At 43.9% G+C, this 15586-nt stretch overlaps 1 protein-coding gene across 2 annotated transcripts; it reads left to right on the top strand.

Moving 5' to 3' along the window:
• Nucleotides 1–3771: 3771 nt before the first annotated feature.
• Nucleotides 3772–15057, top strand: LOC117658363 (guanine nucleotide-binding protein G(t) subunit alpha-3). Of its 2 annotated transcripts, XM_060690015.2 has the most exons (7): nt 3772–3815; nt 5200–5341; nt 6772–6929; nt 7950–8078; nt 9861–9990; nt 10670–10823; nt 14471–15057. In XM_060690015.2, the coding sequence occupies exons 1-7, from the start codon at nt 3811–3813 to the stop codon at nt 14659–14661; spliced, it is 909 nt and encodes a 302-aa protein (XP_060545998.2). In that variant the 5' UTR covers nt 3772–3810; the 3' UTR covers nt 14662–15057. The 2 variants fall into 2 exon arrangements, with proteins under 2 accessions (XP_060545998.2, XP_087729606.1); XM_087873480.1 differs by lacking the exons at nt 3772–3815; nt 5200–5341 and having other exon boundaries at nt 6623–6929; nt 14468–15057.
• Nucleotides 15058–15586: the final 529 nt, after the last annotated feature.

Raw genomic sequence — 15586 nt, 5'->3', positions numbered from 1 at the left:
AGTCCCAAATAAACCTATTTTATATGTAACAGCTGAGAATTACGTTCATTCCCAGCTGAGTCCCAATTAGTTGCAAAACAAGTCCTTTGGGAGAAGTCCTTTCGGGATAATCACCAACCTTTATCTTCTTTGACACCCTGCCAAAGGCCTTACTTGGCAAAGCCCCATGAAGTTCAGAAACAAACAAGAGAAGCCAACTGGAAACAGAGTTAGCAACGTTGCTTTCCTGCAAAAAAGCCCAAGTGCCTTTGTTTCTCTTTTAAGCCTTATGGGAGGGGCCAATCATCTCCTGGCCTTACTCCTGAGTCGTCCCTTTTGCTTTAGCTGCTCTTGCCTTCTGGCAGCTCTGTGCATGCGTGCACTAGGAATGGGCTCCTCCTGCTCCTCTGCCTCTCTGATGTCTGACTCTGGGGGCTCTGGAGTCCACGCACCACTCCCAGATGGCCCCATCTCTGCCTCTGATGCAGAGCCCTCGTCTGGACCCTCCCCAGACTCCAGGACTGGCCCATGTTCCTCCCCAGCCTCCTCACTGTCCGACTCCGTTGCTAGCTCTGCAGGCTGCTGGCGGACCACAACACAAGCCATCCAAAGCCATCCAACACGCTTTGCTTGCGTGTGCGCCGGCCTCAAAAATGTGCCTAAATAGGACAGCATAGAGCCGGGGTGGGTGGGAAAGCCCATCTATGATTTCCACTACCAGTTTTCCCGAACCGGCTGAATACCACCTCTGAAACCATCCATGCACGATACAACAAAGAAATTATCCTTTGGCTGGCTTGTTGTGAAATGTGACAGAGTTTCTAGATTGAGAAGGACTAGCCTGAAGTCATACAGGTATCTCTCTGTAGGAAGATCCTTCTTGGTCCTGTGAGGTTTTAATTCTTCTTTTTTTTTTTTTTTAATGGAAGGTGAACACGATGGTTAATGTATCTCATGGTACATCAACAGGCTCAAGTAAAAAAATCTGAGAAATATTACTTGGGCTCTTCCTGTAATTTATCGCTGACTTCCCAGATACATTTGGGTCAATCTCAGAGGTGGTATTCAGCCGGTTAAGACTAGTTTACCCGTCTGTAGCGGGTAGACCAGCATAAGTAGCATAAATTGCACCCGCCCTGGTTCTATGTCATCCTATTTAGGCATGTTTTTAAGGCCGGGTGCATGCGCAGAAGGCAGGCATGTGAGCAAAGTCCATGCATGGAAGGCAGGCTTGCGTGTGAACCGGGGGTGTGCATGCATGAAGCGAACATGCGTGCACACGGTGAACCGGTAGCAACATAATATGAAACCCACCGCTTGTCAACCTATTTTCTAGAGGGGAGGACAAGAAGCAATGGGTGGAAATTATTCAAGGAGAGAACCAACTTAGAGCCAAGGAGAAATTTCCTGACAGTCAGAGAAATTAATCAGTGGAACATCTGGTCTTCAGAAGTTGTGGGTGCTTCATCACTGGAGCTTTTCAAGAAAAGATTGGACAACCGTTTGTCTGAAGTGGTACAGGGTTTCCTGCTTGAGCCAGAGGTTGAACTATTATCTATCGTATTTTTTGGAGTATAAGACGCACCTTTTTCCCCCCTAAAAGGGGGTGAAAATTTACGTGTGTCTTATACACTGACTGTAGTCCCGTCCACCCACTGGCCCCCCACTCTTTGGCTTCTGTCTCCCAGCAGTTACCTCCTTGCAGCAAGCAGCAAAAAGAAACAGCTCCTTTCAGCTTCAGCACAGCCTAATTAGCACAAGTTGATTGATATCGGCCTCCTGACTCTCAGCTGTTTTGCTCTCAGCTGTTTTGCGCGGGCCTCCGCTGCTTGCTGCAAGGAGGTAAATTGCTGGGAGCAGATTTTTTTTTTTTTCTTGGGCTAATCAAGCTATGCTGAAAACGAAAATGAAAGTAAAACAGGCTGTTTGCTGTTTGCTGCAACAAGGCAAAATTGCTGGGAGGCAGAGACAAAGGCAGATTTCTTTTTCTTGTTTTCCTCCCCAAAAAAGGTAGGTGCGTCTTATAGTCCGGTGCGTCTTATACTCCGAAAAATACGGTATATTGTAATCCTCTAACTTTCGATGTATTTTGCATGTATGTGATTTTTTTTTTTTGCAAGTCTTTCTGCTCTATAGTTAAAAACCCTGTTAACCAAAATCACTGAAGATCAGCTCTCTTCCCACCCAAAATGCATTTAACCAGGGAGTGATTTTGTGTTTGTCACATCCCAGGGGCCAAAGCTGATTGTGGACAAAATTGTCACCCTATCTATGAAATTACTCATTGCAAAATAATAATAATAATAATAATAATAATAATAATAATAATAATAATAATAATAATAATAATAATAATAATAATAATAATACAACTGCATATTCACTGTCTTGGAAATTGATGCTTTCTTCTTAGTCATTCCTTGCTTGTTTTATCTCAAGGGATGCTTTATTATTATTATTATTATTATTATTATTATTATTATTATTATTATTATTATTATTATTAATAAAATAATCTTTATTAAATATTTACAATAAAATTAACACACAATAATGATTGAAAAGCAATATAGGAAGCGAAATATAGAAACACATAAACACAGGACTAAAACGAAAAAAAACAAACTTGACTAACCGAGAGTTAAGCTCACTCTCCAATCAATATTAACTAATATCATCCTAGCCAAACATTTCAATGCAATCAAGTTCTTTTTACTAACTACGAAACAATTGGTCTGTTTTGATCAAAATTATAAAGAGTTATAAAGCCTAGTAAATATCTAGTTAATCTAATTAGACGATCTTATCACCCTTCTCCTAAGTTTAACCTTCTTTTGAGCCAAACAAAGGATCTGTCCCAAGCAAAGGATGCTTTTCATATGATTGACGCTTTCCTGTTATCCATTTGCCCAAATTAGGGGCAAATTACTTACATGCAAATCCAAATGCTAAAGAACATGCAGATGTTTGGATAGACAAATAAATAAATATCTCACAGCAACCAGAGCGCACTGCTTTGACTGGAGATACACCTAAAGGAAGACAGAAATGCAAATTAAGGTTTGAAGTGACTTTTCAAACACCGGCTAAGAGGAAACCTGTTGAGCAGCTCTGCCCAGTCGGACTGTTGATAGTCTACATAGCACCGCAATGGAATTCACCCCCGTGCCTGAATTTCCCAGAGAAACCCCCCCCCACCATCCATGTCATTAAATGAGTGGACGGAATCCCTAAAAGGATCGTGGGAAAATACCAAGCGCGCTTTGAGAGAGGCGGCAAAAACTTATAAAAATCAGGTTGACAAATGCTGGTCTCTCTTCAATTGAGGGGGGCAGCCTGTCAACCCTGAAGCTGGCCTAACTGTGTCCGCTTTCTTTTTTTGTAGCTTTCCTCTAAGGAGGTTTCTCTTTGCATTGCTTCAGGGCTGACACAGCTTGGAGGTGAGGGGGCCAGGGAGGGGGATGTAGAGATAGATGAGGTGTTGTAGCCAAAAACAATATTTCTTCCCATGGGAAGGATGTTTGTGCAGGTTTTCTAAAGGCGGAGATTGAGGTCACCTAGCAACTGGACTGCATGCTGATTGGACCATGTGACTGGAGAACTTAGAGCCAGTTTTCCACCAAATCTGTGCCAATTTGATATGTCCAAGTAAAATGTTCTTTGAGGACTATGACTGCCTCAGAGTTCTCATTGAAGGGGATGTATTACTTGGAACCTTTAGGTTATAGCTCAATTTAAGACAATTTTGTTCATGTCCCTATGTCACATTGACACTTATTTTTCTTTCTTGCAGGAGCTGGTGAATCAGGCAAGAGCACTATTGTGAAACAAATGAAGTAGGTCTACCAAAAATTTAGGTCACTTTCGGGAATCAATGTTTTAATGCTGACTTCAGCATTAAAATTGAAAATTAACTGTGTTTTACAAGTTGGATAACAATCAGATACACATTGTATTGCACTGGTGTCAGAAGCACTGAAGGCCTTTCTGGGTTGAAAGGATTAGCTGGTGACACCTCCGTTGCTTGGGGGATGCTGCCAGATGGGTGTCAACCGTGGTGGCCGGCCATGCACAGTCCCAACGCCGCCAGGCGCCGGATGGGTGGTTACCGGTGGGCGTGGGCAGCCAGATGGATAGGGGGCGGGGTCCAAAGACTTATAGTGATTTTGTGTATGATTTTACTTTATAATGTGTATACTGTACGTATACTTTTAAAAGCCTGTAAGGATTGGGATACATAAATATCATAACTACATAAATTGGGATACATTATTTAAACATAAATAATGAGCCGAGGTGGCGCAGTGGTTAGAGTGCAGTACTGCAGCTACTTCAGCTGACTGCTAGTTCAGCAGGTCAGCAGATCAAATCTCGCCGGCTCAAGGTTGACTCAGCCTTCCATCCTTCCAAGGTGGGTAAAACGAGGACCCAGATTGTTGGGGGCAATATGCTAATGCTAATGCAATATGCTATATGCTAACTTCGTAAACTTTGTAAACTGCTTAGCGATATAGAAGTCTAAATAATAATAATAATAATAATAATAATAATAATAATAATAATAATAATAATAATAATAATAAAAATAAAAATAGAAATCGTGTGTTGTCCTGATTGTAATTGGAGCCCTCGGAGCAATACCCAAAGGGCTACCCCGCTATTTAGAAATTCTAAATTTGCCGGACTTGAACATTTTGACTCTACAAAAAACCACCTTACTCGGAACAGCTTACATCCTCCGACGATACCTTAACAGTTCCTAGGTCCTTGGTTAGGACTCGAGCTGCTGAGCTATTAAGCAGCCTCAAAGGCTGTGAATCTCACTAAAGATTAAATAATAATAATAATAATAATAATAATAATAATAATAATAATAATAATAAATACCCAGAAACACCCGGTTATCAGCTAGTCTATTATAAACTTCCACTACCTCATTTAGGATAGCTAAGTTTATCACAGATTAACAGATTTTCCGGGCTTCCTAAAATCGTAACATGCTATCTAATCTTGCACGCATAATTTATGTTTGAACAACCTGTTTCCCTAAGCCGTCTAAGATAGCTATCTTAGACGGCTTCGTAAAAGAGGTTGTTCGAAAATAATTAGGCATTCATCATTTGATAGTTGATCGCAAACTAGCTAATTTCCATTTCTTTCGGACTCCACTCGTCTTTTTGGCTTTTATTCTCATTCTGCCGTCTTTCTGATCTCTTGCAGGATCATCCATAGCCATGGCTACACGGATGAGGAATGCGAAGAGTACAAATCGGTGGTTTACAGCAACACCCTGCAGTCCATTCTGTCGATTGTAAAGGCGATGTCCACGCTAGGAATCGAATATAAGAATGCGCAAAGCACAGTGAGTGTGTCACCGGGCGCAAAAACCGACATGCAGGCATGCAAGGCCAGCCTTCCTGATTATACGCCTTATAATAGTGTATATGTGCTGCAATGGTCTATGGGGATTCTCAAAAGCACTTTTGGGACATGCGTCCAGGCCACGGATGTCCCGAAGGAGCTTTTTCAAAAGGCTTGAAGATGTTTCACTTCTCATGCAAGAAGCTTCTTCAGTTCTGACTGAAAGCAGATTCCCCCAAGCCATTCCCCACAATTCCGTTAGAACTGAAAAAGGGTTTCCTTCCTTCCTTCCTTCCTTCCTTCCTTCCTTCCTTCCTTCCTTCCTTCCTTCCTTCCTCCCTCCTCCCCTTCCTTTCTTCCTCCCTCCCTCCCTCCTCCTCTCATTCCTTCCTTTCTTCCTCCCTCCCTCTCTCTCTCCCTCCCTCCTCCTCCTCTCCTCTCCTCTCCTCCCTCCCTCCCCCTTCCTCTCTTCCTCACTTCCTCCCTCCTCCTCCTCTCATTCCTTCCTACCTTCCTTCCCCCTTCTTTCCTTCCTTCCTTTTCCCCCTCTCTCCCTCCCTCCCTCCTCCTCCCCTTCCTTCCTTCCTCCTTCCCTCCTCCTCCTCTCATTCCTTCCTTTCTTCCTCCCTCCCTCCCTCTCTCCCTCCCTCCTCCTCCTCTCCTCTCCTCCCTCCCTCCCCCTTCCTTTCTTCCTCACTTCCTCCCTCCTCCTCCTCTCATTCCTTCCTACCTTCCTTCCCCCTTCTTTCCTTCCTTCCTTTCCCCCCTCTCTCCCTCCCTCCCCCTTCCTTTCTTCCTCACTTCCTCCCTCCTCCTCCTCTCATTCCTTCCTACCTTCCTTCCCCCCTCTTTCCTTCCTTCCTTTCCCCCCTCTCTCCCTCCCTCCCTCCTCCTCCCCTTCCTTTCTTCCTCCTTCCCTCCTCCTCCTCTCATTCCTTCCTTTCTTCCTCCCTTCCTCCTCCTCCTCTCCTCTCCTCTCCTCCCTCCCTCCCCCTTCCTTTCTTCCTCACTTCCTCCCTCCTCCTCCTCTCATTCCTTCCTACCTTCCTTCCCCTTCTTTCCTTCCTTCCTTCCCCTCTCCCTCCCTCCCTCCTCCTCGCCTTCCTTTCTTCCTCCCTCCCTCCTCCTCCTCTCCTCCCTCCCTCCCCCCTTCCTTTCTTCCTCACTTCCTCCCTCCTCCTCCTCTCATTCCTTTCTTCCTTCCTTCCTTCCTTCCTTCCTTCCTTCCTTCCTTCCTTCCTTCCTTCCTTCCCTCCCTCTCTCCCTCCCTCCTTCCCTCCCTCCCTGATTTTGTTATTCATTCATTGATTGCAATATTCCTACACCATTCCAGTCCTCATTCACAAACTTTAACTGAAATTCTGAACGTCCGACAGCTCCCGTTTAGGAACACGATAAAGGAGAGATGCATGTTCAGTTATTTAATTTCAGGAAGATGAAAAGCAGCTTTACGCCATGGCGGAGATCGCAGAGGATGGGTCCATGACTTCTGAACTGGCTGGCATCGTCAAACGCCTGTGGAAGGATCCCGGGATCCAGGCTTGTTTCAAAAGAGCAGCCGAGTATCAGCTCAACGACTCCGCTGCTTAGTGAGTAGCTTTCTTGCAACTGAAGTCTATTCCATTACCTGCTGATCCTTAGATTCCTCGGGTGAAAACTGCAACCCAGGAGAGATGCAAAGGGCTTCACAGATTAAATGCATCTGAGTATCTAAATCATGATATTTCCATAGTTTTTCCATACAGTGTTCATCTGGCACTATTTAATTGCAAGCAGATTTGCTTTCTTTCCCAATGGATCCTCTGCAAAGATTAGCAGCTTACGTTCTTCATTCATGATTTCGTTTAGCAAAATGTTGATAAATGGGTCTCTCTCTTTCTCAATCTCTCTCTGTGTCTCTGTCTCTCTCTGTCTCTCTGCCTCTCTTTCCCTCTGTGTGTCTCTTTCTCTCTCTCTCTCCTTCTCTTTCTCTCTGTGTGTGTGTCTCTCTCTCTCACACACATTCTTTCCCTTTCTCTCTCTCTCTTTCTCTCTTTCTCTTTCTGTGTGTCTCTCTTTCTCCCTCTTGTTCCCTTTCTCTCTCTTTCTCTCTCTTTCTCTCTCTTTCTCTGACTCTTCTTTTTCTGTCTGTGTCTCTCTCCCTCTTGTTCCCTTTCTCTCTCTTTCTCTCTTTCTCTCAATTTCTTTCTCTGTGTGTGTCTCTCTCTCTCTCTTTCTTTCTCTCTCTCTCTTTCCCTGTCTCTCTTCTTTTTCTGTCTGTGTCTCTTTCTCTCTCTTTTTCACTTTCTTTCTCTCTCTCTACTCTTTCTCTTTCCCTGTCTCTCTTTTTTTCTCTCTCTACTTCTCCTTCTCTGTCTCTCTGTCTCTCTCTCTTTCTCTTTCTCTCTCTGTGTGTGTCTCTCTCTTTTCCCTTTCTCTCTCTCTCTTACTTCTCTTTCTTTGTGTCTCTCTCTTCCTCTCTCTCTCTCTCTCTCTTTCTCTCTCTTTCCCTTTCTCTCTTTCTCTCTCTCTCTTTCTGTCTGTCTCTCTTTCTCCCTCTCATTCCCTTTCTCTCTCCCTCTCTTGCTTTTTCTCTCTCTCTTCCCCCCTTCTCTCTCTCATTGATGCAGTTACCTCAATGATTTGGACAGACTGACAGCTCCTGGCTATGTCCCTAATGAACAAGATGTCCTTCGCTCACGAGTGAAGACAACGGGAATTATTGAGACACAGTTTTCTTTCAAGGACTTGCATTTTCGGTAACCAAGTCATTTTTTTTTCATTCTAGTTCTCTTTTCAGTGAATATGCAGTATGTAGGTTCACATAAAAAGCAGAGGTGTTGGGAGGTTTGTGGTCAAACAAGGTTAAGATGATGGTGACCACCATCAACGCAGAGCACATGCCACTTGAAAAAATTGGCAAAAACGTTCAAAGACAAATCAGCTAAATGTTGGAAGTGCCATCAGACTCCAGTATCGTATTATCACATGTGGTGGACATGTCCAGAAGTGAGAAATTATTGGATTAAAATTAAAACATGGTTAGAAGAAATGAAACAACAATATACAGATTTAAAACCTGAACTGTTCCTATTGGGTATCTTACCAGAGAAATTCAGTAAAGAAAATACATATTTGATTATACATGTTATAACTGCAGCGAGGATAGTATTTGCGCAAAGATGGAAAGCAGAGAAAACCCCTACAGTGGGAGAAGTAATGAAGAAAAATATTGGAATATATGTGCAGAAATGAAGAGATTGACTTTGACAATTAAAGAAAGAGAGGAATTGGAGTATTTTAAGGTATAGGGACAATTTTATCGTTGGTTAGAGAAGAGAGATATATAGGGTAATGTTGTAATAAAATCAGTGAAGAAGAAAGAAGATAGATAAATGTATTAATAGAAAAGCAAGAAAAGTGGGAGAAACGTTATAATAAATATTGTGTGCCACCTCTGGCAAGCGTGCCCGTAGGTTTGCCATCATGGATCTATTGCATTGCGTCAATGCAGTGGTATGCAACGTGAACGAACCGCTGGATGTAACGTCCTCAGCGATATCTCGAGAATCAGGAATAAGTTGTGGCCGATAGAAAGCCACTGAGGCACAGGGAGTCCATGTGGATTGCAGGATTTTGCAATTCTACAGATCCAGGTCTCGGGCTGATTCCATTTCTGTAAAAAGAGTCGTTGGAAATCTGTAGCGCCAGAGTATTTTCCACTTCTTTGAGAAAACAGTATAATCAGCTCATTATCAGGCACGTCATTCCATCTTCTGTTTAGGTTCTTCAAAGATGAACTCCGTTGATTTGTACAGATTTGATTTGATTAAGTTTGTTGTAGAGAAATGCTTATTATATAATGTTATTGTACTAACTTCAGCTCTTCCTTCCTTCCTTCCTTCCTTCTTTCCTTTCTTTCTTTCTTTCTTTCTTTCTTTCTTTCTTTCTTTCTTTCCTCCTCCCTCCCTCCCTCCCTTCCTTCTCTTTTTCTTTTTCTTTTTTCTCCCTCCCTCCTTCCCTCCCTCCCTCCCACCCTTCCTTCCTTTCCTCTCTCCTTCCCTTCCTTCCCTCCTCCCTCACATCCTCCCTCCCCCTCCCTCCCTCCCTTCTTTCTTTCTTTCTTTCCTTCCTTCCTTCCTTCCTTCCTTCCTAACTTCCTTCCTAACTTCCTAACTTCCTTCCTTCTCTTTTTCTTTCTTTCTTTTTTCTCCCTCCCTCCCTCCTTCCCTCCCTCCCACCCTTCCTTTCTTTCCACCCTTCTTCCCTTCCTTCCCTCCTCCCTCACATCCTCCCTCCCTCCTTTTTTTCTTTCTTTCTTCTCCCTCCCTCCTTTCTTTCTTTCTTTCTTCTCCTTCCCCCATCTCTCTCTCCTTCCTTCCTTTCTTCTTCCTTCCTTCCTTCCTTTTTTCCTTCCTTCCTTCCCTCTTCCCTTACTTTCCCTCCTTTCTTTCTTCCTTCCCTCCCTCTGAAATGTGCCAGCAGCGCACATCAGAAGCACACTAAGCGAGTATTTTATTAATCATAGATTCATTTCATAGGATGTTTGATGTGGGTGGGCAGAGATCCGAGAGAAAAAAGTGGATCCACTGCTTTGAAGGAGTGACCTGCATTATCTTCTGTGCAGCCCTTAGTGCCTACGACATGGTCCTGGTGGAAGATGAGGAAGTGGTAAGTTGAAGGAGAAAGAGAGGCATTTGCTACGTGGTGGAAAGGATACTATGCGCTTCACAAAAACCCACCTATATATTTTTTTTCTTCTGGTTTGCTGGAAGAAGTTAATAGACTGGATTTACAGATTAACAGAGTTTAACAGAAGGGACCTTGTGGGTCTTCTAATCCAACCCCCTGCCCAAGCAGGAGACCCTACACCATTTCTGACAGATGGCAGTCCAGTCTCTTCTTGAAAGCTTCCAGGGATGAAGCTCCCACAACTCCTGAAGGCAACATCTGTTCCATGGGTTGATGGTTCTCACTATCAGAAAATTTCTCCTTATTTCCATGTTGAATCTCTCCTTGATCAGTTTCCATCCATTGTTCCTTGTCTGGCCTTCAGGTGCTTTGAAAAATAGCTTGAGCCCCCTCCTCTCTGTGGCAGCCCCTCAAATATTGGAAGACTGCTCTCATGTCTCCCCTGGTCCTTCTCTTCACTAGACTAGCCACCCCCAGTTCCTGCAACATTTCATCGTATGTTTTAGCCTCCAATCATCCCCTCATCATCCTGGTTGCTCTTCTCTGCACTTTTTCTAGAGTCTGTTGTTCCAGAGTCTATGAAGATGTTCTTCTTCATAGGAGCAGTTCGGAATAATAGATTAATCTAAAAACCTCATTGTTTTTTTCTTCTCTGCAGAACCGAATGCATGAAAGCCTCCACCTCTTCAGCAGCATCTGTAACCACAAATATTTTGCCAGCACTTCTATCGTGCTGTTCCTCAACAAGAAAGACCTTTTCCAAGAAAAAATCACTAAAACCAACCTCTGTGTCTGCTTTCCAGAATACGATGGTAAATTTTATGGCTTCTTTGGGCAAAATTCTACGGAGGTCCCCACTTCTAAGTCATGAATCATCATCTTGGCATGACCCAACTTCAACAGACCGATGGATTTGCTTTTCAAGATAGCTAGCAAGCTGCAAAATTGAACAATATAAATTAGGTCGACCCATTGATTCCTATATTCTTCCATGGCTTGGATCATATTCCATCAGGCCTGGAGATGGCTTTCTTCTGGTGGCTTCTTCACCATTGGAGGGCCTTCAGTGCCACAATAGTCCCTAGAGGGAGTATAGAGAAGGAGAACTAAAGACACCAGGTGTCAGTCCTGCCTCAACTTGAACCTTTAAGCAAGAATGATCCTTGACTCCATGGGTTGAGAAAGGTATAGTTTACTAAAGCTCAAGTGAAATTAAAGATCAAGTTTACTAAAGGTCAAGTGAATTTGCTTTTCAAGGTAGTTAGCAAGCTGAAAAATTGAACAAAATTAATTAGGTCAACTCGTAGATTCCTACATTCTTCTGTGGCTTGGATCATATTCCATCTGGCCTGGAGATGGTTTTCTTCTGGTGGCTTCTTCTCCATTGGAGGGTCTTGAGTGTTACAATAGCCACTACAGAGAATATAGAGAAGGAGAACTAAAGACACCAGGTGTCCGTCCTGCCTCAGTTTGAACCTTTAAGCAAGAATGATCCTTAACTCCATGGGTTGAGAAAAATATAGTTTAATAAAGGTCAAGTGAAATACAATAAAGCAAAGCCAGAACTGAAATTTGCATGCCAAAATCTCCCAAGTGAAAACTTTTCCCCACTTAGGCACTTCCCTTTTTTTTTTTTTAATTTGATTTATATGCCGCCCTTCTCCGGAGACTCAGGGCGGCTTACAATGTGCTTAGCAATAGCCTTCATCCTTTTGTATATTTATACAAAGTCAGCTTATTGCCCCCACAACTGGTCCTCAATTTACCTACCTTAGAAAGGATGGAAGGCTGAGTCAACCTTGAGCCTTGGCGAGATTCGAACCTGCAGTAATTGCAGGCAGCTGGTCTTAATAACCAGCTTAATAACAGGGTACCTTAGACCACTGTACTACCAAGGCTCTTGTTGCTGGTCCCACCTCCCCCATCATCCAATCAATTTCCAAGAAGATGTTTTGAAATGTTTTTGAATGCAGGCTGGCTTGCAGCTGTATTCTTCTCATAGTGGAGTGTCGTTGAAATGCCATCTCGAGAAGCACCCTTACTTCCATTACTTTCACTTTCCCCCCAAGCACTTTTTTTTTTATTTGATTTATATGCCGCCCTTCTCCGGAGACTCAGGGCGGCTTACAATGCGCTAAGCAATAGCCTTCATTCTTTTGTATATTTTATACAAAGTCAACTTATTGCCCCCACAAACTGGGTCCTCATTTCACCTACCTTAGAAAAGATGGAAGGCTGAGTCAACCTTGAGCCTGGTGAGATTCGAACCAGCAGAAATTGCAGGCAGCTGTGTTAATAACAGGGTGCACTAAACCCCTGTACTATCAAGGCTCGCCCTCCCTCTCCTCCTCTGCCCTGGAGTTCATGGCAGACTGGTACTGAACAATCACAGAACGCAGGCATGAGGTGGCACTTCTGACTCCAGGATTCTGAGAACTGCATCTTGATTCACCTAGAGAACTGCCTGCCTAGGGGTTCTTACTGTAAGGGATTCAGACAACTTCTGAAGGCAAACTGTTCCATATAATCACCTTTAGGCCACCACGCCTAACAAATGAATCATGGTGTATATCTGTGAGGGCGAACCTATGGCACATGTACCCAAAGTGGCACACGTAGCCATGTCACCTGGCACGTGCAGCTTTGCCTGTTTGTCTTCTGGGTTTCTGTTGTGGCCCGTCAGCGGCCTGTGCAGATTGTAGCTGATTCCGACAGCGAGGAGGCTGGTGTGGTGCTGCGCCAGCAGCCTGTGCAGCTGGCACTCGAGTCGGACAATGAGGATGCTGGAGAAGATGTGGTGCCAGAGGCGGGGATTCAGCCAGGGCCTTCAGAACCTCCAGAAGCTCCCATAAGTGAAGAGGACGAAGAGGAGGAGCCTCTTCTCGATGCACGGGCACGCAGAGCTGCCAAAAGGCAGGAATGGCTCCTCAGGAGGAGGTCTCCTCGAGAGTAAGGCTTGGGGCTAATTGGCCACTCCCTTAACCTATTTAAGGAGGAACACCGATTGCAGCAAGCTGTAGAGAACAACTTTAGTTCACTCTCTTTTGTGTCTGCAAAATTGTTTCTGGGCTTTCTGCCAACTCTAGTAAGACTGTGTTTACCTTATCTTAGAATTCTGGTAGGCTGTTAAGACAGTTTATTAACAGCCTTTGGTTGATAAAGACTAGGTTATTTGAGTAAAATAAGCTTTGTATAGAGTTTGTGTGTGCTGCGTTCTTTGGGGTCGGTAGCTGGGGCAGAACAGTTTCTGGCACACATGCATGTGCCATGATCAACTGTCCTTCATGTGCATGGCAGTGCCGAAAACCGGCCTGCACATGCGTGCCGGCCAGCTGGTCATCGGGCGCACATGTGTGCTAGAACCCAGAAGTTCAGCTTTTCCGGAGTACGGCCCCAATGAACGTGCGCACATGCGTGTGATAATTCTGTGCAACCATCACTAGTGTATATGATTAAGAGCCACAGTGGTACAGTGGTGCAGTACTGTAAGCTACTTCTGCTGACTGTCGGCTGCCTGCAATATGGCAGTTCAAATCTCACCGAGGTCAAGGTGGACTCAGCCTTCCATCCTTCCGAGGTGGGTAAAATGAGGACCCAGAATGTTGGGGGCAAGAGGCAGACTCTGTAAACAGCTTAGAGAGGGCTGTAAAGCACTATGAAGCAGTATATAAGTGCTTTTCCTTCCTTCCTTCCTTCCTTCCTTCCTTCCTTCCTTCCTTCCTTCCTTCCTTCCTTCCTTTCTTTCTTTCTTTCTTTCTTCCTTCTTTCCTTCTTTCCTTCCTTCTTTCTTTTCTTCCTTCCTTCTTTCTTTCCTTCTTTCTTTCCTTCCTTCCTCCCTCCCTCCCTCCCTTCCATCCTTCCTTCCTTTCTTCCTTTCTTCCTTCCTTTCTTCCTTCTTTCCTTCCCTCCTTCTTTCTTTCCTTCCTTCCTTCTTTCCTTCCTTCCTTCCTCCCTCCCTCCCTCCCTCCCTCCCTCCCTTCCTTCCTTCCTTCCTTCCTTCCTTCCTTCCTTCCTTCCTTCCTTCTTCATTCTCCTTCCTGGTAGTTAGAATGCAGCATTGCAGTATCTGACTCTGCTCCCTGCTAGCAGTTCGATCCAGACTGGCTCAAGGTGGACTCAGCCTTCCATCCTTTCAAGGTGGGTAAAATGAGGACCCAGATTGTTGGGGGCAAGAGGCTGGCTCTGTAAACCGCTTAGAGAGAGCTGTAAAGCCCTGTGAAGCGGTATATAACTCTAAGTACTGTTACTATTGCTATTTTGCTGCACAGATCACATTCACACACAAGATTCATGCCCTTTTGCAAAATACTGATTCCTTGAATCCGGGCTATCAAAATTTGCATTTTTCTTGGTGGGTGTTGGAATAGAGAAGCATTGTGTGGGTAAGAAAAGGACAAGGCATTCTAGACCACAGTCTGCATTTTATGAAGAGTCCCCGTTTGTGTTTCTCTCCAAGCAGGACCCAACACTTTTGAAGACGCTGGAAATTACATTAAGAAACAATTTTTGGACCTGAACATCAGAAAAGAAGACAAGGAGATCTACGCCCACTTGACTTGTGCTACAGATACTCAGAACGTGAAGTTTGTGTTCGACGCTGTCACAGATATAATCATCAAAGACAACCTCAAAGGTTGTGGACTCTTTTAAGCTCTTCACAACTTCTTTTTTTTTTCCTTTTGCAAAATCTCTTTTGCATCTCTTGAACTTCTCTTGCCATTTTGGGTAACCTCTTTTTTTTTTAAACAAATAAGCCTTGATAGTGCCTCCTTCTGAGTTAATGTGTGTAGCTTGAAGGTGGACATAAATAAATGGGAAATAATACCACTATTACATCTCCGCTGCAAAATTCTTGATCACCAGTAGAGGTCAGCAAAGGGATACAGAAAGCTAATGTTGCCACCTACTGGTCTAAGGCAGAAGACATTATACCATCCAGGTTAAATGGTTTTCCAGTCTATTTCTGAAAACTTCCAGTGGTGGAGCATCCAAAGTTCTGGAAGGCAACCTATTCCATTGGTTATTTGTTCTCACCGTTAGGAAATTTTTGTTTAGAATAACAGAGTTGGAAGGACCTTGGAGGTCTTCTAGTCCAACCCCCTGCTTAGGCAGGAAACCCTACACCATTTCAGACAAATGGTTACCCAACAGCTTCTTAAAAACTTCCAGTGTTGGATCATGCACAACTTCTGGAGGCAAGTTGTTCCACTTATTAATTGTTCTCACTGTTAGGAAATTTCTCCTTAGTTTTAAGTTGCTTCTCTCCTTGATTAGTTTCCACCCATTGCTTCTTGTCCTGCCTTCAGGTGCTTTGGAGAATAGCTTGACTCCCTCTTCTTTGGGGCAGCCCCTGAGATATTGGAAGACTGCTATCATGTCTCCCTCAGTCCTCCTTTTCATTAAACTAGACATACCCAGTTTCTGCAACCGTTCTTCATATGTTTTAGCCTCCAATCATCCTCTAATCATCTTTGTTGCTCTTCTCTGAACTCTTTCTAGAGTCTCAACATCTTTTTTACACCGTGGTGACCAAAACTGGATGCAGTATTCCAAGTGAGGCCTTACTAAGGTATTA

This window comes from Pantherophis guttatus, chromosome 7 (genome assembly GCF_059756535.1).
Source record: "Pantherophis guttatus breed Tessera chromosome 7, ASM5975653v1, whole genome shotgun sequence".
Classification (NCBI taxonomy): Eukaryota; Metazoa; Chordata; class Lepidosauria; order Squamata; family Colubridae; genus Pantherophis; species Pantherophis guttatus.
The sequence above is the reverse complement of the archived record's forward strand: the minus strand, read 5'-3'. Positions and strand labels throughout refer to the sequence as shown.